Source organism: Melopsittacus undulatus (assembly GCF_012275295.1).
Source record: "Melopsittacus undulatus isolate bMelUnd1 chromosome W unlocalized genomic scaffold, bMelUnd1.mat.Z SUPER_W_unloc_4, whole genome shotgun sequence".
NCBI lineage: Eukaryota > Metazoa > Chordata > Aves > Psittaciformes > Psittaculidae > Melopsittacus > Melopsittacus undulatus.
Window position 1 is genome coordinate 1,185,707 of NW_022993946.1, and position 24,012 is coordinate 1,209,718.

Consider the following 24,012-nt stretch of genomic DNA (forward strand, 5'->3'; position numbering starts at 1 on the left):
TCAGAAAGAGAAACGAAATGCCCAAGATTAAAGGAAAAGAAAAATATAAACCACATGGATTTTACTCCATTAAAAACAGAGTTGGCAAAGTCCTTTCTATGCATCACCATTTGACTGCTTGGCCATGCCTCTTCAGCAGCTCCTCTGCTCTTCCCAAATGCTGGTGAGCAGCTGCTGCGGGCGCCAGACCCATCCACACCTTCAGAGCCACAGCTGCCCAACTTGGACACTGGCTTTTTGTTTCTATGGTTTTTTTTAGACATACCCAGAATGGAATGAGAAACTCAAACACCCCCCCCCCCCTCCCCCCATGGTTTCCTGCTGCAGCTTCTCCGAGCAGAGACCTGCCACCAGTGGAAAACAGAGAGCTGGAAATCACGGTGTTCACAAGTTCATGAATCATGTGGTTGCTGGCACCGCTCAGCAGCTTCTGCAACATGCAAATGGTGTCCTTGGCCTCCTCCCTCCATGCCTCTGTCAGTCTCTCAGCCAGCGCGTACCCGCTGCCCATGCAGCCAGGCTGCCTCCCTGCCACGGCAGCTGGTTGGAAAGGAGATGCACCCTGGCTCACTGCCTGGCAGAGCTGCCGTCAGTTCAGAAGTGAGGGACATGTTGTGAAGAAAGTGCAATTATTTTTCTTATTGTTTTGTTTTCTGCCGATAGCTGCTTCCTCCTCCTCTGACCAGGGATTCATCAGCAAGCAGTAAGGGTGAATGTGAGCTTGACTGCCTGACCTCAGAGGGCTCCTGTCCATGCCAGTGTTCAGTGATGTCTCCTGGCTTTGAACTGTCATGCCGGCAAGAGCACAAAGTCATCATTCACGTCGACCATTGGCACATAGAATGAGGGCACCTCGTTCACACAGAGGGATTTGTGCCCCGTGGGGTCCAGCTCTTGCACCTTCAGCTGCCACTCCATCCTTTGCACCGCGTTCAAGGCAGCAGCTTCATGCTGCTGGCGCATGAGCAGGCATGTCTGGATCGGGGGGGGGGGGGGGGGGGGGGAAGAAGAAGCAGAGATGAGGGATGGACAGGAGTGGGCAGAGCAGCAAAGGATGCCACACACATTCTCACAGGAAGGAAACCTGGACTTGGGGTGTCTGCTGAGCCTAATTCCAGCAGGAGCAGAGGTGAACCCAAAAGGGCCTTGTGGGGCAGTCTTTAGAGGCTCATAAGCACTCAAGAGCACTGACTCCACTGGCAGCAGCTTCGGCAGACATTCCCCATTGGCCCCAACAGCAGCCCTTGGTTGCCCAAGAGCAGAGTCCTGCTCCCTTCATGGGAGCTGCCACCTCCCTCTGTCTCATCAGCTGGAAGCACAACCATCCCTGCTCCCTCCCATGCCACCCAGAGCTCTGCAGAGAACTCTGCAAATCACTGCACAAACTTCTGCCACCCCGAAGTTCCCTATATTTCAAGGCCAGGTTGGACAGGGCTGTGAGCAACCTGGTCTAGTGGAAGGTGTCCCTGTCCATGGCAAGGGATTTGAACTGGATGAGCTTTAAGGTCCCTTCAACCCAAACCATTCTATGATTTTATGATCCCGCATCGTGCAACACTGCCCAGACCACCTCAGGACACCTGCTCCCAGCAGGCGTTTGGAAACCACAAAGGCAGCTTCCAGGCTACAGCAACAGCCAGGACCCCTCCTGGGGAATCCCTCCTGGCAGGAGGCAGAGCATCAGGACCTGATGTTGGCTATGCACTACAGCGGCAGCCGGGAGCATTGGGACTCCTGCACCTCTCACCTTCATTCGATCGTACTTGTCATCCACGTCTTGCAACCAGGAAATGAACTGCCGTGCGTTGAAACGGTCTCTGACCGATTTGTTTTCATCTCCCTAAGCAAAAGACAGCACAGGAAATTTTTGGTTTTGTTACTCTAAGCAGTTACAGGTGAAACAGGCCATATTCCAACCCCTCTTAGAACACACACTCATCAGAAACAAGAAAGGTGCCTGCAGGGAGGAGAATAGAGCATGCTGATCCCAGCTGCTTGTGCAGCCCTCTGCCAAGACTTCAGCCTTGGGCAGCAATGCACACATTCATGCACACATGCACTCCCCATCTCTGCTTGTTTTGCAGAGAATCTCTCTGTGACAGGCTCTCAGAGCACTCACATCTCTCTCGGCTGCTTCAACTCATGCCCAAGATTGTCATGTCTTTGCTATAGAAACACAGACACTTGGCTGGGAAATGCTGGGGGATAAATCAAGGCTCTGGGATAAATACACCAGGTCAGTAATGAATTCCAGGATCCTGTTGCTGCACAGGATCCCTCCTGCAATGCAGCAGTGTGTTTCCCTGAGCAGCCATCCTTCCAGCAGTTGCAGGGCTGAAGAGGGTGCTGGCAGGATGGCACAGGACCAACTGCAGCCACATGGCCACCGGCTGCAGAAACCAGACACGATTCCCCCCTTCTCTGGCACAGAATGATGGGAAATTGAAAGAAGAAATGACCATTTCTGATGGGCTGTGAGATGGAGCCTGGCTCTTTCAAAGCCACTATTCAGACACAAATCAATTTAATGGTTCTCTCCCCTTCCTTCAACAGGAAAAGATATCCCAGAGTGTCCTACAAGATATCCCAGAGTGTAGTAAAAGAAACCTTTCAAGGGTGTAGATGATCCTGATCAAGAAAGGCAGACAGTCCTGAGACTCACTGATAAACATGAGTCATTTTTGCTTCTAACAAGACAACATGCTCCCTGTATCCCCATGTTCCTGGATGTTTCCTTCCCTGGAATGCATGTGGGGTATCCCAGAACATGCAACACCAGAAACTGAGTCAGATTAGGCAACCTGCAGGGTCAGATAGGAGCTGCAGGGCTCCTGCAGCATGTCCTGCATCTGTGTGCCATGGTGGGTGACAGGGACCTGAGCAGGGAGAGCATTAGGAACTCCTGCCTACATCCCTCCCTCTATCCAGAAAAGCACATCTCCCTCAGAGTCTCACATAGCACCTCTGAGACACTCCTCCACCATTGAGACAGGCACTGACCTGATTTTCTAGAGGCATGTTATAGACCTCGGAGTCGAGCAGCATGGTGCAGGCACTGAAAGGCACAGCCTGGTTGGCAATAGTCCTTGCTGCCCGACAATGAACTCTCAGAATCTCCTGCTCACAGGAGACGATGAGCTTCTCCTGAGGAAGAGCAAATGAACCAGTGAGCATGGCAGCCTCAGTCTCCCCAGCAGAGGAAATCCAGGACCTCTTCCCCAGCAGGAGTTTCCTAGGTGTGCTCCCTTACCCGCTCTATGCTGTGCTGGAGCCGCAGCTTTCCCCGCACAGCTTCTTGCTGCTTGAAGAGCTCCTTCAGAGGCTCAGCAAGTGACGGCGGAGGTGCGATCTGCAGGCACATGGCGACAGGGGGTTAGAGCCAGCACTGCTGCTGGGTGTCCTTCCTGGGGAGGCTGCCTGTGCCCCCTGCCACACAGCACCCTGCTTGCAGCACATTGGCCAAGGGAGCTGGTGCCACCCCACAGGGTGATGTACTGAGCTCGCCGGAGAAGCAACTCTGCCTTTTTCCTCAGCAGGCAGTTGGCAAAGGACAACATCCTGCCCATGCCCAGATTACAGTGAGCAGTGAGACAAGGCAAGAGGTGTCCAATGTTGAGAAACGAGCTCAGCCTGCAGAACCAGAGCTTACACTACCCCACATGCTGCAAGGGCAGTTTGTAAAGGGGCCTGAGTGTGTCTGACAAAGGGGATGACACTATTGGAGAAATATCACCAGGAGCAGCCCAGTCTGTGCACTAGTGGGAAGGGTACCTGTGTCCTGCACTCTCCTGGGGAGCAAGGTGCTCCACAAGCACAGCCCAATTGCAGAACGGAAGTGCAGGGGGCTCTGGGTTAGTCTAGGAAGGAACAAGATGTGAGCACAGGCTGCAACCACTGCAGTGCTGGGGCTGACTAAGCATGTATTAACTCATGGAAATAGTAACTCCTGCATGGACTATGCTGCACAGAAATATCCACAGACCGGGACATTCCACCTGCCTGCAGCATGGAACAAAGCCTGACACAGCCAGTCATATAGACCCTCCTCCTCCAGGCTGGATCCCAGATTAACTGCCTGCAGCACTGAGTTTATTGATGCACTTGTATTAGCAAATCCGTTCATGCAGCACAACAGTGAAATGCAGATCCCATTGCCAAGGAGTGAGTGCTACTGGCAAGTCAAATATCAGAGCTTGGAAAAACAAAGGCAGGAGTTAAGAGCCATCTTTTCCCTACTGTCCTCTAGGTTCATCATCTAATTATTATGCTTCTTGGAAAAGCAGTTTTGCCTTACAGCCTCAAATCCAATGGCTTCATATAAACCTGCCCTAAAACCTGAACAAACCTCAGGTTCCTAAGCACAGGCCAAGGTCTCCTCTGCAAAAGTACAGCATCTCAGAGGATGCATTTATCATGCAGCCATCCACTTACTGGGGCTTAGATTTGTCTTCATGGGCATTTTCTAAAAGTAGGCTAAAGGCATGGCTGGGGCACTACCAGCATTGCAAGGGTGCTGGCGGCGCATAGGGAACAGTCTGGCTGTGCTTGCAGCAGCAAGGGAGGGGACAGTTCCTACTGCTGTGGTTTAAAGAGAGAAGGTGACTCACCACTGGAATATGGAGCTTGCTTAGAGGCTTGCCATCCAACAGGTAGGAGCCCGTATAGGTGACATACTCAGCGTAGCACTGTGGAGCTTGGGGAGTAATATAACAGAGGATTTTCCGCTTCTCTTCAATCTTTTTCCTGATCTGGAGGTACTCAAAGTAGGGGTTGGACCTGTCACTGTGATAAGGTTCAATGTCATCCAGTTTTATAGCATCTACAATAGCTGCCAGTGTTTGCTGTATCATCTCTCTCGTCTGCTGGGTGGATGTGTTGATCTGCTGCTGCAGCTGCTGGTGGTTGGAGCGCTGGAAGCGGCGCTTGCGCGGGTGCTGAGTCTGGGAATCATCCTCCTCTGTAACGCGGCCCTTGGCACGTGTGGCAGGTGCAGAAACAGGAGGAAATTCCTTCTCAGAAGCAGCAGTGTTCTGCTTGTTTTGGTTGGCGAGCATCTGAGCCCGGTTCCTCGTAATCCGCTGAGGAATCTCTTCTATTTTGGGTAGTTTGGGAGCTTCTGCTACTGGTTTTTGTACTGGTTCAACAATTTCTGCTTGAGCATTGCCTGGAGGTGCATTTGCCTGGGAGGAAGGGACTAGGCTCCCACTGTGTGCCGCAGCACCCTCCTGTGGAACGCTGCCCTCAACACTGGCCACAGGTGGGGGATAAGTCTGGGAGATGTTCTCTGACACCCCACCAGAAGAAGACAGGTCTTCATGTATGGCCTCAGCTTCTTGGCTCTCTGCCTGAGCAGACTCAGATGGTGTCTGCTGGAAATTCTGTGCTTCTGAGTCCCCCACTCCTTTTTCCTCAGCTACATTCAGTGCTTCTGAGGTGGCTTCTTGTGCAGCGACTTCTGATTTCTGCTCCTCTGCTTGCAGCTCTGTCTCCATGGGCAGGACAGCAGTTGCCTGGCTGGCTGGTGTCTCCTCCGGCTCACCAGATACTATTACGGATGTGCTCGCTTTGATGGCTCCAGCGCTTGCTTCTGAAGCCATTGCTGGACACTCTTCTACCACTTCTGCCTCGGTCATCTCTGCAACATCCTTACATTGGAACGGCAGCTCTGGTAATGAGAAGGGGCCGAGGTCCAAGTCATCTTCTGTATTTGTGAAGGGATCAGGCCACGTTACCTCCTTCTCTGTATTTGCAGGTGCAGCATTACTGTTTTCCAAATAGTTGTTTTCTGGTACACTAACAACTTCTGCCTGAGGTTCTACTGGCATACAAGAGGGCTCTGGAGCTATCTCAGGTGCTTCTTCTGGAAGAGGCTTGCAGTTATTGAAGAACCCATCTAACCTAGTAGGGGACATGTATGGAGCTTGCTCTTCAGCATTTGCTATTTCTCCTGGAACTGCTTCTTCAGCATCCTCCTTGACTTCATTGAGCCCTGGTTCAGATACTGACAGTGGATAAGATATGGGAGAAACAGGGTAGGAAGTATCTGTGGGAACGAAGGCTACTGGTGTAGTATGAATTTGCTCTAGGGAACAGAGGGGAGGTTTAGGGGACTCAGAGAACCTCTGAGGAGATTTCATCAGAAGCTCTGAGCCCATGGACCAGCTGACCGAGTGCTCTGTTGGGTTACCCATCAGGCTGGGAGGAATGGCGGTGTCAGCATTCCTGGAAGGAGGGTTATCCCAGTCTATACTGTTTTGTTCTGGCATACCTGAACTAAAATGGTTTTCTTCAATTGGTGGTAAATAGGTAGATTCTGGTGGCATAATGGAAGCCATAGCTTGCTGCTCTTCTGTGGTATCCAAGGGCATGCCGAGGTCAGGGGGAAGAGCACTTTCTACCAAAGGAGCCGATTTGTCTCTGTGGGAAGGAGAGGATTTTGTTTGTAAACCACAAAAGACATTTTCAGCCAACTGAGCGACTCCACTGACAGCTCCTGGCACACAGTGCAGAGCTTCCACTTTGGGTGATGAAGCCCCATAATCCGGTGAGCAATACCCAGGAGATAAACACTGTAACTTCTCAGCAGGGACAGAAGGAGGTGGAACTTTCTCCTCCATTAAATGCTGCACCGGAGAGTCATAATTTGATGCCGCTGGAACACTTTGCTGTCTGAAAACTTTATCTCCGACACCAAATTCTTCTTCAGGTGCCCTTCTGATATCAACTGAGATGGAACGATAAAGGTTTGTGGAGGGTATGGTTCGAGCTGGGGTCTGACTTGGGTTCTCGAGGAGCCCACTGGAAACATTGGCATATCTGTCGAAGAAGGATGGAGAATAGGCATTCATGGACATGGTGGATATGGGCAGCGAGTGCTGTGAGTCCACACATTCCAACATCAGGTCCGTGTAGTCTTCGTTGCTGCATGAAGGAGTCCTGGGTGTCTGTATCACCTCCTCATAGCTTGGACAAGAGACAACGGATGCTGGGGTTGGGACTCCTGTCGGTCGGTTCTGATCTGGCCTGGGAGATGCTGGGAGGATCTCCTTCAGCTGAGGACCCGTTATCCAGTCCTTAGAGTCTGTCCCAACAGCAGGCTGGGCCTTGTTTTCTGGTGACAGTATAGGAGTCAGCGGACCCAACTCTTTAAGTTTCTTGTCCTTGAGCTGAGTATCCAGTGTTAATGGCTTCTTCATTGCCAGGTCCATACTCTTCTTGCGCACATCTTCTGAGCTTTTAAGTTTGTCCTTTAATTTGGGGTCTCCAGATCTGTGCCTCATTTTCTCCATTTGCTTCATTCTCTCTTTGTGTCTTTTGTGGCGCTCCTCAATCTCCAGGTCTTTCTGGCTCAGCATCCTCTCAAAGCTGGTCATCATCAAATCTCCATCTCCCAAAAGTTTCTCCCTTGGCCTGGCATCTTTCTTGCTGCTGTCTTTGGAAAGGGTTATTTTTTCATTCCCATTGCTTATCTTTATTGACTCTGATTTGTCTTTCTCTTGGTTCTCCTTGAGCTTCTCCTTCAGTTTGGTTTCGCCAAATTTGAGGTTGTCCTCCTTTGATTTGTCTTTAAAGGTGGTAACCTGAGGACTGTCCTTGTCTTTAAGCATTGACTTTGGCTCATCTTTGTGATGTTTGAAGAAAGCATCTGCATGTTTGTCTCTATGTTTTTCCTTTTCCTCCTTCAATTTTTCCTTGTGTTTATCTCGCTTCTTCTTCTCTTTAGCTGTGCTGATGGTGCTGGAGACATAACTCTTGTCTTTTTCCATCTTCTTTGACAGCTCTCTTTCAGAATCATTTTTATCTTTCTTTTCAGAAAATAAGCAATCAATGCTTTTCTCTGGTTCCTCATCAGGCCCTACCTTCATATTGCAGGAAGTGCTAAATGCCTCCCCATCCACGGAGAGATCTTTTTCATAATGAGTGGAATCCTTTCTGCTGATGGAGTCTTTGAATTCTTCTGTTTTTTCCTTTTTCTCTGTCTTCTCCTTCTTTGCTTTTTCTTTCTCATGACTTTTCTTTGACGAAGATGAGGAATGTCTGTTTCTCTCCTTCTCTTTGAGTTTGTCCTGCAAGCAGGGTAAAGGGAGAGAGTCCTTAAACTTTTCTTCAGTGGCATCAGTAAGAGAGAGGTTAGAAGATTCAAAGAGGCTGGTCAGTCCCAGATCTTGTCCTCTATCTGTGAAACTGTCAGAAGAGATCTCGCTGATTTTGTCATTGGAGTCATCTCTATAGTTGTTCAGAGCTTCCTCCTCCAATTTCTCCAGCAGGCTCTTCTCCGATTCCCCTCCTTTTGAAGACTTTTTCTCTTTGGAAGGCTCTTTATCCAGCTTCTCCTTATGTTTGCTTTTCACTTTATCGTCATTGGCATGTTTCTTCTCAACCTTTTCTGAGAGCTTTTGCTTGGTTTTCTTCTCTTGAGTGGAATCTATGGATGTTCTGTCTCTCCTGTCCTTATACTTCTCAATAGAGTCTTTATCTTTCTTCTCTTTGTGTTTTTCAAAGGAACTCTTCTCCTTCTTCTCTTTTCCCCCTTCTAATGTCCCTTTGTCCTTTTTCTTCTCCTTGGAATCCTTATCTTTCTGCTTCTCTCCTGACTGTTGACGGTCAGAGGAGTATTTGCGGTGCTTCTCGGGGTACAGATCCTTCTCAGCAGCTGCACCATCATCCTTCTCCTGCAGACTGTCCAGATGATGCATGTCACTCCCAGCAGAGTCGCTGACTTTGAACCCACTCAAGCTGTAATCATCTGTTTCATCTTCACTCTCATCTGTGAAGATGTCTGCAATGCTGTACCAGCTTTTCTCCTTGCCTTTCTTCTCATCCTTTTTCTCGGAGAAATCCTCTCGATCCAAGAAGTTTTTCTCTTTCTTCTCTTTAACCTGGTCAAAAGAACTCTTCCTTTCTTTGTCTTTGCTGTGCAGGTCTTTGTACTTCTCTTTAGTTTCTTTTTTCTCTTTGAAACTCTTGTCTAATTCTTTGTCTTTCAGGATTTTCTCAGGAGCAACTTTTTCATTTTTCTCCTTGTCACCTTCTTTGAATTTTTCCTTGCATTTTTCTGACTTCACCTTTTCTTTTTTTTCTTTATCAGGAGCATCTTTCTTCTCCTTTTCCTTCAAGGAATTGTGCCTCTCCCAACTCTCCAGAGCTTTACCACTGAATTCAGGGTCAGACTTATCCTTGAAGAACATTTCACAGCAATATTCTTTAAAGTCGTCTCGATAGGGCTCTTCCTGCTTTGCTTTGGTGTCTTTTCGATCTTTAGAGACCTCAGATGAATCTTTTCTGTCTTTGGTGGTTTCACCTGTATCTTTTTCTTTCCTATCCTTGACACTCTCCACAGAATCCTTCCTCTTCTTATCCTTCTCAGGCAAATAACTAGGAGTAACTTTGTGTCTGTCTGTTTGGTCCTTTTTTTTCTCGGAGCTTTTGTCCACATAGTCCCTCTCTTTCTTCTTTAAGAAAGTGTCCTTTTCATTACGTTTCTCGTTGTATTCCTTCTTATCTTTTGTTTTATTTTCCTTTTTCTTGTTTTTAATTTCCTCTTTTACGGGTTCTATGATTTGTTTTGCCACGGTGTCATTTTTAATCTCCCTGAAATCTGTTACTAGAGAATCCCAGCTATCTTCACCTTTGAAATCGAAGGATGAATCAGAAGACAAGTCTGAAAACCACCTCTCTTGCTGATCATCTGAAAGGCTGAATTTGGTGTCCTCACTGTCAGGAACTTGGGTTTTGCTATTAAACTCATCAAACCCAGACTCATCCCTGCAAAGTTTTTCTTTTTTGCATTTTTCTTTCTCTTCTTTGAAGGATTTTTCTTTCTCTAGTTTAGAAACCTTCTCCTCCTTTAGCTCACTCTTCTTTTCAGATTTTGACTGCTTGTCCTTTGACTTTTTCTTTCTCTCCTCCTTGTGTGTTCTCAGCTTCTCCTCCTTGGGAGACTTCTCCTTTACAGGTTTCTCTTTTTCTGATTTACTTAATCCTTCTCTGACAGATTTGCTCATGTCTTTAACTTTTCTTAATGATTTCTCCTCTTTTGAGGATTTTCCGGTATCATCTTTAAATAACCATTCCTTCTCCTCTGCTTTACCTTTGGGGACCTTTTCCTCCTTCTTACTGTGTTCTCGCTCATGCTTCAACATTTTAAATTTGTTTTCGACTGGATCTTCTGTCTCTACTAAAAAGCCTTTCTCAGGCTTTTGTTTAGAGTCCTCAAACTCAAAAGAAAACTTTTTGATTATTTTAATGTCTTGGCTGATGGGACACTGACCCTTCTCCTTGGTTTTATGTTTATGTTTTGTTTTATGCTTTTTAACAACTTTCCCCTCCTTGTCCAGCTTTGGAATTGCTCCATCCACATTGCTATGGAATGAATTTTTTTTCTCAGAAACAGTGTTGTGTGTGGTGTTTTTCTTTCCGTGCTCTGGTTTCTTCCTGACTGGCTTTAGTGACTGTAAGCTTGAGTCCTCGGACGAATAGTCTGACTCGCTCGTCAGTCTTGTCCTGGTGGAGTCCGATAAGGAACTGACATCTGACCAAGCTGGAGAAGATAAGGTTTTCCAATTGTCCATCCTCCAGTGCTTGGAGTGCTGTTCCGTAAGATTAGCATTATGTTTCTGGGATGATAAACTCCCATGAGAAGAGGTCGATGAGACAGACAGAGAGTTAAACAAGGAGGATTCCTTTAGTACTAGCATGGAGTCCTTTACACAGCTAGAGCTCTGAAGAGAGTCTCTGTCATCCTCACTCTCCACGTTTTCACTCTCTGATTCAGAGGAACAAAACTTCTCATTTTTTTTGCCAAACCGAACCTCTTTGCTTTTTGTTTCCTTCTTCCGCTTCTTTTTTACTTTGCTTTTCTCTTTCTGTGGCTTTGTGCTGGTGGGCTCCCGAATATTGCTGCTGGGCAGTATTGAGTGGGTTGAAAGTCGCAGTTTCTCCTCTGTCCCCAAAGCAACACTAGTCTCCTCCTCATCTGAGCTGTCAGACAGGATGCGGTGGGCAGCTTTCTTTGGTGTAATTGTGTTATTTTTAGTATAGGTTTTCACTTCCATTTTGGATATGGAAATGAAACTGTTTGCTTTAGTCTCTTTTCTGTAATCTTTTTTCAGCAAATGTTTGTCATCGACTGGCGGGACCCGGTCCTGCTCATCGTCCTCATCAAATTCATACTCATCCTTCACCGGAGTGATGGTTTTGGGGGGTTCCTGGGCCTTGGGCTTGTGCTTCAAACCCTTCTCAAACTCTGAGTCTGTGTTATTGCCATCAACAGAACTGGAGGGAGCAAAGGAAGGGGCATCCTCCTCTTCTGAGGTCTCTGCAGACAGAGAAGAACAACACGTTGAGGGCTGTGAGGGGCTTTGGGGAGGGAACATCAGTCTGCTGCAGACATGATCCCTTGGAACAGCCCTGCTGCCCTTCTGCCTTACCCAGCCTTTGCTAAGTGTCCTGAGTTCAACAGCAGCAGTCATTTTTCTCTCTAGTAGCTGGTGCAGTGCTGCATTTTTTCCTTTCAGCCTGGGAATAATGCTGATAACACACTAATGTTTTTAGTTCCTGCTAAGTAATGTTTACTCTGACCAAGGACTTTCTGAGTCTCATGCTCTGCCAGGGAGGAGAGGAAGTTGAGAGGAAGCAGAGACAGGACACCTGACTCAAACTAGCCAACGAGGTATTCCATATCACAGTACATTATGGCCAGTATAGAAACTGGGGGCAGTTACCCGGAAGGGCTAGATCACTGCTTGGGTCGAGTTGGTTATTGTGCAGCGGGTGGTGAGTGGTTGTATTCTCTTCCCTTGTTATTTCCCTTATCATTATTATTATTATTATTATTAGTGGTGGTAGCAGTAGTGGTTTTGTGTTATACCTTAGTTACTGGACTGTTCTTATCTCAGCCCATGGGAGTTACATACTTTTGACTCTCCTCCCCATCCCTCCTGGAAATGGGAGGGGAAGAGGTGGGAGTGAGCAAGGGGCTGCATGGTGCTGGATTGCCAGCTGGGCTTAAACCATGACAGTTCTTTGTGGCGCCCAAGGTGGTGCACGAAAGGTTGAGATAACAACAGATCTGACCAGAGTGTCTCTAATCGTATTTGTGATAAGCATTTATTGTTTTGGATTAACAGTCACTCATCACAATGCTGATTTATTGGCTCTCAAAGTTGTTGCTCTTGATATCTGAGTTGCAGCATGTCATACCTTACAGCTGGTACTTGCTGTTTTAGTGTTTATCGGCTGGGGAGCCAGGGCTAAGGTTCTTGTTTCACTGTACTTTATGGTAATGACTTGTAATACAATAGAATCATTGATCATGAAACAGATCTCGCTTGCGTTCCCAGTGTGGTCACCACCTCTATACTTTGGGAGGTATATCTCAGAAGTATTTATCAATTACACATCTTTTTTCCCCTCCTTGGGTGGTGAACCTATGAAGAAGACATTCCCTTACATTCCCAGCCCCCCACCAGAACGTTTAAAGCATCATTTGAGAGTTCCGAAGGTTTTGAATGGCCTTTGGGTACCCTTGAGACCTGCCTGATGATTGTGATGGGGATCACTATGTTGGCACACATACAGAGTGTGCTTTACCCACAACCATTTTGGCTGATCTCAAATGTTAAGCAGAATCGGGTTTGGGTCTTGTCTAGGGTTAGACAATGATATAGGAAGACCAAGAGATTTTCCCCAAGACTGGGCAGTCATGAGTGGCAGGGTGTGTGGGATAGTATGGGCAAGTATCTAGGCCAGTAGGCCCCTTCAGTGCTTTGGAGCTTCACCACTGCACAAGTGCAAAATCCAGAAAAATTAGTAAAATGCTTAAATGAGGTGTGTTGTCATCCTGGTCATACCAGAGAGGGACAAATCATGGCAACGTGCTGGGGCCTGGCCTACGCTTACAGAGCCCTGTTCAACACTGTCCAGCACCTTGAAAGGGAAAAAAAATTACTCTGGATCTGATGGCAAAGCAACAGACAACACAGCTACTCCTGCTCCAAGCACAGCAGTTACACCAGCCCCAGCAACAAATACAGCAGTGACCCAAAACCTGGCAACAGATACTGCAGCCACTCCAACCACAGTGTTAATCACTGCAGCTAAACCAGAGGACCAATTCGTGCAAATACTGGTTGCCCCTGTACGCAAGGGAAAAAGCAAAACAGAGGCAGGAAAGATGAATAAAGATGAAGAAACAATGCACTTACTACCCAGGACAGCATCTGACCAGGAGTTTTTAGTATGTGAATTAGAGGAAGAAGAGCAAGAAGAGGTGACGTCTCGACCCCAGACCTCAACCGAGCTGCGGCATATGTGAAAAGATTTTACCCATCAACCAGGGGAGCACATCCTCACCTGGTTGCTCCAATGCTGGAACAATGAGGCCGACGGTCATGTACTAGAGGATAGGGAAGCTAAGCAGCTGGGATCACTTGCTAGGGAAGGGGGAATTGACAAAGCAATTGCAAAAGAGACACAGTCCCTCAGCCTTTGGAGACGGTTCTTGGCAGCTCTGAAAGAAAAGTTTCCATACAAGGACGATGCTATGAGTCGTTTGGCCAAGTGGACTACTCTAGAGAAAGGCATCCAGTCTCTGAGGGAATCAGCCATTGTAGAGGGGATCTATCAGAGGCCGGATGCCAGGAATGCACCCATAGATCAAGATGAAGTGGAATGTACACGACCCATGTGACGGAAACTTACACGGAATGCACCATCATTGTATGCCCATTCATTGGCAGCATTAACCTGGAATGACGCAGCACCACCAACAGTGGATGAAACCATTCCGCGACTCCGAGAGTTCGAAGACAATCTTACCCATTCTGTCTTTTCAGCTGTGGAAAAACTGTCTCAAAAGTTCAAAAAATTGAGAGATGATCTATCTGATCTATCCAGCTCCCCACGTGTACCAATCCATGCTTCAGCTATTAACAAAAGGTGTCCTACTGCTCGAGAGAGAAGATACAGGAGGTATAGGCCATTTGGCATCCTATGGTTTTACCTGCAGGATCACAGAGAAGACATGAGGAAGTGGGATGGAAAACCGACCTCAGATCTGGAGGACTGGGTGTGTGAATTGAAGAGGAGAACAAAGGTCAAGGATGATCATCCCATGAAAACTGTGCCTTCAGTCTCTGGTGAGCAGGTTCCCAGATGGAGTGGAAGAGCTGATTTTACTTCGGCTTGTGTGATAAAGAAGACTAAACCCTGACTAAAATACGTAAGTGTCCAATGTTGTGATGACTATTAGAGGGGCCCTGCCTCCAGCCAGGTGGAGGCAGGGGACAATCGGACGTACTGGACTGTGTGGATCAGATGGCCAGGCACATCAGTCCCACAGAGGTATAAGGCTCTAGTAGACACCGGTGCACAGTGTACCTTGATGCCATCAAGCTGTCAAGGGGTGGAACCCATTTATATTTCTGGAGTGACAAGAGGATCCCAAGAGCTGAATGTACTGGAGGCTGAAACCAGCCTGACTGGGAGGAAATGGCAAAAGCACCCCATTGTGACTGGTCCAGAGGCTCCATGCATCCTTGGCATAGACTACCTCAAGAGAGAGTACTTCAAAGACCCAAAAGGGTACCGATGGGCTTTTGGTATTGCTGCTTTGGAGACTGAGGAAATTGAGCAGCTGTCCACCTTGCCTGGTCTCTCAGAGGATCCTTCTGTTGTGGGGTTGCTGAAGGTCGAAGAACAGCAAGTGCCAATCGCGACCACAACAGTGCACCGGCGGCAATATCACACCAGCCGAGACTCCCTGATTCCCATCCATAAGCTAATCTGTAGACTGGAGAGGCAGGGAGTGATCAGCAGGACCCGCTCACCCTTTAATAGCCCCATATGGCCAGTGTGAAAGTCTAACGGAAGGTGGAGACTAACAGTAGACTATCGTGGCCTGAATGCAGCCACACCACCATTGAGTGCTGCCTTACCAGACATGCTAGAACTTCAGTACGAACAGCAGTCAGAGGCTGCCAAGTGGGATTCCACAATTGATACTGCCAATACATTGTTCTCACTTTCTTTGGCAGCGGAGTGCAGGCCACAGTTCGCTTTTACTTGGAGGGGCATCCAGTATACTTGGAATTGACTGCCCCAGGGGTGGAAACACAGCCCCACCATCTGCCATGGACTAATCCAGACTGCACTGGAACAGGGGCAAGCTCCAGAACACCTGCAATACATTGATGACGTTATCATGTGGGGTGATACAGCAGAAGAAGTTTTTGAGAAAGGGAGGGAAATAATCCAAATCCTGCTGAAAGCCGGTTTTGCCATAAAACGGAGTAAGGTCATGGGACCTGCACGGGAGATTCAATTTTCGGGAATAAAATGGCAAGATGGACGTAGACAGATCCCCACAGAAGTGATCAACAAGATAACAGCCATCTCTCCACCAACTGATAAGAAAGAAACACAAGCTTTCTTGGGTGCTGTGGGGTTCTGGAGAATGCACATCCCAAATTACAGTTTGATTGCAAGCCCTCTCTATCATGTGACCCGGAAAAAGAATGACTTCAAATGGGGCCCTGAGCAACAACAAGCCTTTGAGCAAATTAAACAAGAGATAGTTCATGCAGTGGCCCTTGGACCAGTCCGGACCAGTCCAGATGTAAAAAATGTACTGTACACCGCAGCTGGGGAGAATGCTCCTACCTGGAGCCTCTGGCAGAAAACTCCAGGAGAGACTTGAGGTCGACCCCTTGGTTTTTGGAGTTGGGGATACAAAGGATCTGAGGGCAGCTATACCCCAATGGAGAAAGAGATACTGGCAGCCTATGAAGGGGTTCGTGCTGCTTCGCAAGTGATTGGCACTGAAGCACAGCTCCTCCTGGCACCCCGCTTACCCGTGCTGGGCTGGATGTTCAAAGGCAGGGTCTCCTCTACACATCATGCAAACGATGCTACATAGAGTAAGTGGGCTGCACGAATTACACAACGAGCTTGAAAAGGAAATCCCAGTCATCCAAGAATTCTAGAAGTCATCATGGACTGGCCAGAGGGCAAAGATTTTGCAAAGTCACCAGAAGAGGAGGTGGTGCTTGCTGAAGAGGCCCCACCATATAATGAGCTGTCGGAAAGTGAAAAGCAATATGCCTTGTTTACTGATGGGTCCTGCTGTCTTGTGGGAAAGCATCGGAGGTGGAAGGCAGCTGTATGGAGTCTGCAGTGAGAAGTTGCATTAACTGCTGAAGAAGAGGGTGAATCGAGTCAGTTTGCCGAAGTGAAAGCAATCCGCCTGGCCCTGGACATTGCTGAACGAGAAAAATATCTGGTACTTTATACTGACTCATGGACGGTGGCAAATGCCCTGTGGGGGTGGTTGCAGCAATGGAAGCAGAGCAACTGGCAGTGCAGAGGTAAAACCATCTGGGCTGCTTCACTGTGGCAAGATATCTCTGCCAGGGTGCAGAACCTGGTGGTGAAGGTACGCCACGTCGATAGTCGTACACCCAAGAGTCAGGCCACTGAGGAGCTCCAGAACAACCAACAAGTGGATCAAGCTGCTAAGATTGAAGTGGCTCAGATGGACTTAGATGGGCAACATAAGGGTGAATTATTTTTGGCCCAGCGGGCCCATGACACTTCAGGCCATCAGAGCAGAGATGCAACATACAGATGGGCTCGTGATCGAGGGGTGGACTTAACAATGGATACTATTGCCCAGGTTATTCACAACTGTGAAACATGTGCTGCAATTGAGCAAGCAAAGTGGTTAAATCCTCTTTGGCATGGAGGATGATGGCTGAAGTATAAATATGGGGAGGCCTGCCAGACTGATTATATCACACTCCCACCAACCCGCCAAGGCAAGCGCCATGTGCTTACCATGGTGGAAGCAACCACCGGATGGCTGGAAACATACGCGGTGCCCCACACCACTGCCCGGAACACTTATCCTGGGCCTTGAGAAACAGATTTTATGATGACACAGCACCCCAGAGAGAACTGAGTCAGACAATGGGACCCATTTCCGGAACAACCCTATAGACAGTTGGACCAAAGAGCATGGTACTGAGTGGGTATATCACACCCCCTACCATGCACCAGCCTCTGAGAAAATCAAACGGTACAATGGGCTGTTAAAGAGTACACTGAGAGCAATGGGTGGTGGGACTTTCTAATATTGGGATACACATTTATCAAAGGCCAGTCAGACCTTTTACATACTGCAGAAGGGGATAAAGTTCCTGTGGTGCACATAAAGAATTTGCTGTTGAAGACAGTCAGGGTTATTACTGCTTCAGCTAAAGGAAAACCCACTTGTGGGATTGCTTTTGCTCAGGGACCCGGATGTACTTGGTGGGAAATGTGGGAAGATGGGGAAGTCCAATGTGTACCTCAAGGGGACTTGATTTTAGGGGAAAACAGCCAGTGAGCTCAACTGTACGATGTTGCCTGCTATGTAGCACTTTTATAGCCCACCAATTAGATGTCTTCAGGTCACCACTGACTGGCCCTGACTTCCCGCTGACCATCTTTCCAACAAAGAATGAACTCTGACAAAACCAGATGAGCTCAGCAGTGACCAGACGAGTTTGGTGGTGTCATCAGCAGGCAACAATTCAGCACTGCACACCATCTCTCCGGCTCTGAAAGACTGTTACAAGAGATGGAGCCCAACATTATGAACCGGATGGACTGAGCAGCTTTATTGGGATTGCTCCATGCACTAAGGAATGATAGTAGATATCTTTGTGTGTGTGTGTATGGATATATATATATAAGGCAAGAGTGATGGTATATTGAAAAATGTGGGATCTGAGCATGACATGAATGGTATGGAATAAGAGGTGGATACTGTCCTGGTTTCAGCAGTAGCAGTCATTTTTCTCCTCCTTTGTACCTGGTGCAGTGCTGTGGTTTTGACTTTCAGCCTGGCAACAGTGCTGATAGCACCAATGTTTTTAGTTGTTGCTAAGTAATGTTTAGTCTGACCAAGGACTTTCTGAGTCTCATGCTGTGCCAGGGAGGAAGGGAAGTCGAGAGGAAGCAGAGAAAGGACACCTGACCCAAACTAGCCAAAGAGGTATTCCATACCATATCACATCATGACCAGTACAGAAACTGGGGGCAGTTACCCAGAAGGGCAAGATCACTGCTCGGGTCGAGCTGGGTATTGTTCAGCGGGTGGTGAGCAGTTGTATTCTCTTCCCTTGTTATTTCCCTTATCATTATTATTATTGATGGTTTTATGTTATACCTTAGTTAGTGGACTGTTCTTATCTCAGCCCGTGGGAGTTCTTCCAATTCTCCTCCCCATCCCTCCGGGAGTGGGGGGAGGAAGGGGGGGGAGTGAGCAAGCGGCCATGTGGTTCTGGGTTGCCAGCTGGGCTTAAACCAGGACACTAAGTTTGCAGCTGAAAGTCTGAAATGCCAGGTTGGGAGATCTTTTAGAAACAAATAGCTATCCAGTCTCAAACCTGCATGGGGTGTTCCTCAAAACAACATCCTGGGTGTATGAAAAGAAGAACTTTTTAACAGGGTTATGACTGCACAAACCGTAGGTGAAGACTTCCCATGAGACTGGAAACTCTAATTAACACCAATTAAAACCTGCAGTGTTCCCCACCCGGCACAGCCACAACGGTGACACTCATGGGACTGGCTCTAGCAGGGTGCTCTGCTGAGGGACAGCCCAGGAGCACAGCCTGAAACATCAGCATTGGTATGGAGCGCCGTGCCCTCCAGCCAGGGAGGGATGGGGACACATGACGTGCACGCAAGCCTCCTCCTCTCTACACACAAGCTGGACTAGTACCTACGTTTTAAAGGTAAGTCATCCATTTACCTGGAATTGGCTTCCAATCCTACATCTTGATTGCACAAGGCAAGTGATCTCAATGTAGGCTTCCAGGGCAAAAAGCTAGAGCTCCCAGAGCTAAAGTGGGTGGTTGTTGTCTGAATTTGGGTTACAGCTACAGATGGACTCCTGACCATGGCAGCAGTGTGCAGATATTCTGACATGAGTCTAACTTCACCATCCTCTTAACGTTTCTGTATTAACAGACAGCTGCAGGCCAGAACCATCACTCCCATGTTCACATAGAGGTCAATCTCACCTGTCGAGCTCTCTTCGCTAGAGAGGTATGTGGTCTTTCCCAGGAGCAGATTCACCATGGTGGGAGAATTGGCTACTTTTAAAGGTGTCTCGCCCTTCCTGTTGCTTTGATGAGGATCTCCTCCATAATGTAACAATAATTTCACCACCTGAAAACAGAAACTGAGACTTGAAGACGCTCATGACATTTCAGTTCCATGTACTACTTTCATACAGAACTAAAAGGGGGATGTCCTCAAGCAGTCTGTCCTCAGTACATGCCTTGTGGTACTAAGTCTTCAATAAGGAGTCAAAAATCAGCAAGATGAACCGACTTGAGCAGAAAATAAGGGAAAAGAACAAAACACAAAGCCACGCTACCTCCTCAGCTCCAGAAGAAGAATGTATTATCCCCTGAATAGGGGAACACCAAGTAAAATGCTCAACAGAACTGGGGCAGGGAAATTCCTGCCCCTTACATGACGATCAGCAGCAAATGATAATAAAATCACAGACTGGTTTGGGTTGGAAGGGACCTTAGAGATCATCTAGGTCCAACCCCCTGCCATGGGCAGGGACACCTTCCACTAGACCAGGCTACTCAAAGCCCCATCCAACCTGGCCTTGAACACTTAAAATAACCAGAACCTCTATATTTGCACAGTTGGCTGCTTGAAGCACAAGTTAAAAGGAAAAAAAAAAAAAAAGTAATTGTAAACACAACTATGAAATCTAGCAAAAACCAACCTTGAAGTGTCCGTTGTTGGCTGCATCGTGCAGCGGGGTGTCGTCATCCAACCCCTTTGTGTTGACTTCGGCACCCGCAGCAAGTAACTGCTTTGCAACATCATAATAACCCCGGTTGCATGCTTCATGCAATGCTGTCCAGCCTGCAAGCAAAGGGACACTCAGAACACAGACATCACCTTCCTGGAGAAGGTTGCAGGTGCCAGTCTGTCAAGGGGACTGTTGCTCTGATGGCCAACACAATGACCTCATTTGCTCAGCTCCCCATGGTACAGCAGGAAGAAAACTGCAGCTCTGTCTTGTTACTCCAGCCAGCTGGTAGTTGAATCAATCCTGCTTTTCCCTCTGATCATGCAATGTACTACAGACAGATCACCTGCCAGAACAGACATAGCCCTGGGAAATATTTTATGTAGGAAATTCAGAGAATTGCTGATGCTAGATGGAAGTCAGGCCTCAAATCCTTCCTCCTTCCAACTCTTCCATAAGGACAACACTGCTGCCCAGATCAGAATGAGCTCTGAGCTGCAGACATTGCTCTGAAACATCCCTCACACAGACCTCACAAATATTTTCTGTGTGCTCTTCAAAGCAAGTAGCTGTTGCCACTGTGAAACAGGCCCCTGGCTTGGTGAGAAACCAAACAGCAGGTCTCCACAGTAACAGTGGCTCTAGTTCTCAAGCAAATATCCAAGGAACACAGAATGAAATATTTTATCATGTTCAAATGGACTATTTTTAAGCAGAAACTGTTTTGAAGTTTCCCAGCAAATGTGTGTGGCTCCTTCAGTATTTTGCATCATGGGAGCTTGTTCCATTACCTTCACTTTGAACATTAAGAAGGGGCACCTGTGACCAGAATTAATCACAACTGATACTTCATAGAATCATAGAATAGTTAGGGTTGGAAAGGACCTTAAGATCATCTAGTTCCAACCCCCCTGCCATGGGCAGGGACACCTCCCACTAAACTATGCCACCAGGCTCTGTCCAACCTGGCCTTGAACACCACCAGGGATGGAGCATTCACAACTTCCCTGGGCAACCCATTCCAGTGCCTCACCACCCTAACAGTAAAGAACATCTTCCTTATATCCAATCTAAACTTCCCCTGTTTAAGTTTTCAACCTAGTACTGATATTAATCATACAGGCAGAGGAACATGCAGATCAATAGCCCAAAAATAGTGTGAAGAGAACAGCAAAGAGAAAAGTGAAGCTCCCAGAGGTGCTGGAAGGGCCACCTCATGCTAATTCAGCCCCATCACTGGCACAGGTGTTCACCAATAGCACCACTCATTGCCTCACATCTGCCTTCTTGCCACAAGACTCAGGGCTGTTCCCATCCCAGACTCCTTTCTCCATTTCCACCACCAGGAGCAGGAGCTTGGCAGCCTCTCTGAGGAGGAGGAGGTGGTGAGACCCCTGAACTGAGTCTCAGGACAGTCAGTGCCTCCTCTAACTCAGATGCTGGGCTGGTACAGCTGGGAGCCTGACCCCAATGTTTGGTACTTAAAAACAACCCCCAAAAGCTGTAGGCATCAGCCAGTCAACTCTGGAGCAATGATTTTGTAAACCCTCTCTTTTCAATACTTTTGTGCACATCAATTGTTATATTTTAAGTAAAAAAAGAGCTAAACCAGACCACCTCCCTTTGTGAATTCCCTTCCAGACTTCCAAGAAGACACCCCTGCAAAGGGTGCCAGTCACAGTTTCAGAGCATGGAACCACAGCAGCTCCAGGGGTTACTATGATCAAGCCCAGCCCAGCACCACTGCCCTGAGCAGGACCACATTCAAAGTGACAGGAGAGCCTGGAAATTCAGCTCCCAAACTCCAACAAGGGAACTGATGCTTTTCAGGGATTTATTATTTTGACAAACTTGAAGTGGGGTTTTATTGTTTTGTTTTAAAGGACAGCAAGACTTTTTCCTCCCCAAAGGGCAAAATAATTTTTGCTTCAGACCCTCTTTACAAGTCACAAACCCATGTTATAAAGAAACTGCTTTCTTTGATGGAAGCCATTCTTGGAGGTGGAACATCCAACCAGGTGGGAAAAGGTCTGGCTGTCCCCCCAGTGCTGCTAGCGGGCTGGTTACCTGCAAAATCTTTCACATTGACATCTGCACCCTCAATGATGAGGTCCTTGATGCGCCGGGCATCTCCTCGGATGGCAGCTCGATGCAGACGAGTCTCTCCTCGCTCGTTTCTCTTATTTACTTTATCTTTGGTTTTGGAGGCAGAGTTAGGAGTTCCCTTCTGACAAACTGTAGACTGAGAGGGATGCTTTGGCGTTGTGTCAACTGCATGGAGGAAAGAGAGTGAAGAACCGCAATTCAAAGGAAGCCTAAGAACCCCTTAGAGGGAGCTCTTGCAACGCGTTTCACCTCGCCTCTTCCCAGAACGCTCACCACAAGGCAACTGCACCTCTGTGTGAAAGCCTGTGTGTGCATAATGCAGATATTAATTTCAGGTTGCCAAAGCCCACTGGAGACAATTGCAGTCCTTTAAAAGACTGTAGGCAATACCAGTATTTGGAAGTAGATAATGCAGCTCCTTACCCTAAAACCTAATTTCCTAAGGGAAGTGGCCTTTTACACAAGGTCTGACAGCCTTGGGAGGAAACTACACATTTCCTGGGAAAACGTCTGAATGTTCTGAAGACTATACAGCTTCTTAGCCTCGCCCCCCCCCCCCCCCCGCCAAGTAACAGTAACATAAGCAGCTAGATTGGTATTAAGAAGAAACAAAATATGTGGTTAAAAGCTGCAATATCTGTGTAGGGTGCAGATGTGCACATGCAGACAGCACAGTGCCTCTAAAAACCCTGGGGGGTCATGTATGCAACAGATAAAAATGACTAAAATACAAAATCCATGGTAAACACATTCCAGCACCTCCACATCTCCAGTTACAGTTGCAGCAGTTGCACATCTCATCCCTCTCCACAAGAAGAAACCTTAAAAAACCCACAGAGGAAGATATTTTAACTTTATTCACAATGTTCTTTTACTGAGTTAGCCTGAGAGGCAGTGGAAAACCTGGAGCTCTGACATGGAGGAGGTTCCCATGGAACCGAAGCTGTAGTTAAGCAGCCAGGGCAGGCTCCATGGTGGCCTGGATTTGGCCTGTGGGACATCTGTTACTGCCTTACGTTGGAAGAAGGAAGGGCAGCTGCAGCCACGTGTGAACCCCCAGCAGTGTCTGGAGTGGGAGCAGGTGTCCCATTGCCCCACTCCAGCATCCCATCTGCAGCACTGAGAGCAAGGAGATCCCATGAAGCATCATCAGGGATGAGCTGCTGGGGGGAGGGGGGGGGGTGTGCAGCTTATCCCTGCTGCCTTCGAGGAGCTTCCTGAACCACCCTGAGCAAAACCACCCTCCAGACCTCACCTGGGCTGTTTGCAGACTCTTCTGCTGTCATCTGCATAAGGAGAGCGACTTGCTGGCGCTCAGAGAGTGGGTATCCTGCCCGGATCCCCGAAAGGCCCATTCTGAAGAGCAAGCCAGGCTTTCTGGTAGCAGGCTCCTTTTTAATCCTCTTCCGCTCAGGACCCTGCTTTTCTGTGGTTCAAGGAGACACAGAAACACAAGCCGTGAATGCTGCTGTAACTGAAAACCATGTTCATTTCTGAGCAGCGCTAACAGCTCTTCAATCCATTTCTGTAACACATAAATGGAAAAGCCTGTGGTGAAGGATACATCCCTGTGATGGGAGCACCAGCACTGCCAGGACACGCTCTGCTCCTGCTGTCCGTCGTCTCCTCCAACAGCATCTCCCAGTACAGGCTTCTACCAGTTCTCTCCCCACCATCAAAGAGCAGCACAAGAGGGAGGGAGCGGGTCCTTCATGGTCTGTACCTTCCATCTTGCTTCTAGAAGCCTCCATTTCATGCCATAGTGCTTCAAGGAGCGTACGCAGCCTTATACCACCACAGCATGGACTGAACTGGAGGCATCTAAAAGCATCAACAAAAAGTGCTAGCAAAATACAGGCTAACAGCCCGGAAATGTTGCCATCTCACTTCCTCACCATCATCATCAAACCAAGGGCTCTGCAGCCAAATAGGTGCGCTGCCCAGGGGAGCACCAGGCTGGTCCTCTCCTCCCTAGTGTAGATCATCCATCTGCAGCCAGGCCAATGACTGCTTAGCTGATTCCTGCATCACTCTTAAGAAAATCACAAACAGGAGGGGAAGAAGAAACCCCTGTGCCTGGCTTC

The 24,012-nt window shown here is 47.9% G+C and overlaps 1 protein-coding gene across 1 annotated transcript in view; it reads right to left on the reverse strand.

Moving 5' to 3' along the window:
* Nucleotides 1-298: 298 nt before the first annotated feature.
* LOC117438267 (ankyrin repeat domain-containing protein 11-like) overlaps nt 299-24,012 on the reverse strand; it is a 181,786-nt gene continuing 158,072 nt past the window's right edge. Inside the window, exons 5-13 of the mRNA XM_034073789.1 lie at nt 23,184-23,354; nt 21,890-22,093; nt 19,793-19,935; nt 19,068-19,215; nt 4,608-11,317; nt 3,251-3,349; nt 3,001-3,144; nt 1,748-1,840; nt 299-975 (exon numbers count right to left, since the gene is read on the reverse strand). Coding sequence (XP_033929680.1) covers nt 790-975; nt 1,748-1,840; nt 3,001-3,144; nt 3,251-3,349; nt 4,608-11,317; nt 19,068-19,215; nt 19,793-19,935; nt 21,890-22,093; nt 23,184-23,354 — 7,898 coding nt within the window. The 3' untranslated portion in view covers nt 299-789. The remainder of the gene's footprint in view (nt 976-1,747; nt 1,841-3,000; nt 3,145-3,250; nt 3,350-4,607; nt 11,318-19,067; nt 19,216-19,792; nt 19,936-21,889; nt 22,094-23,183; nt 23,355-24,012) is intronic.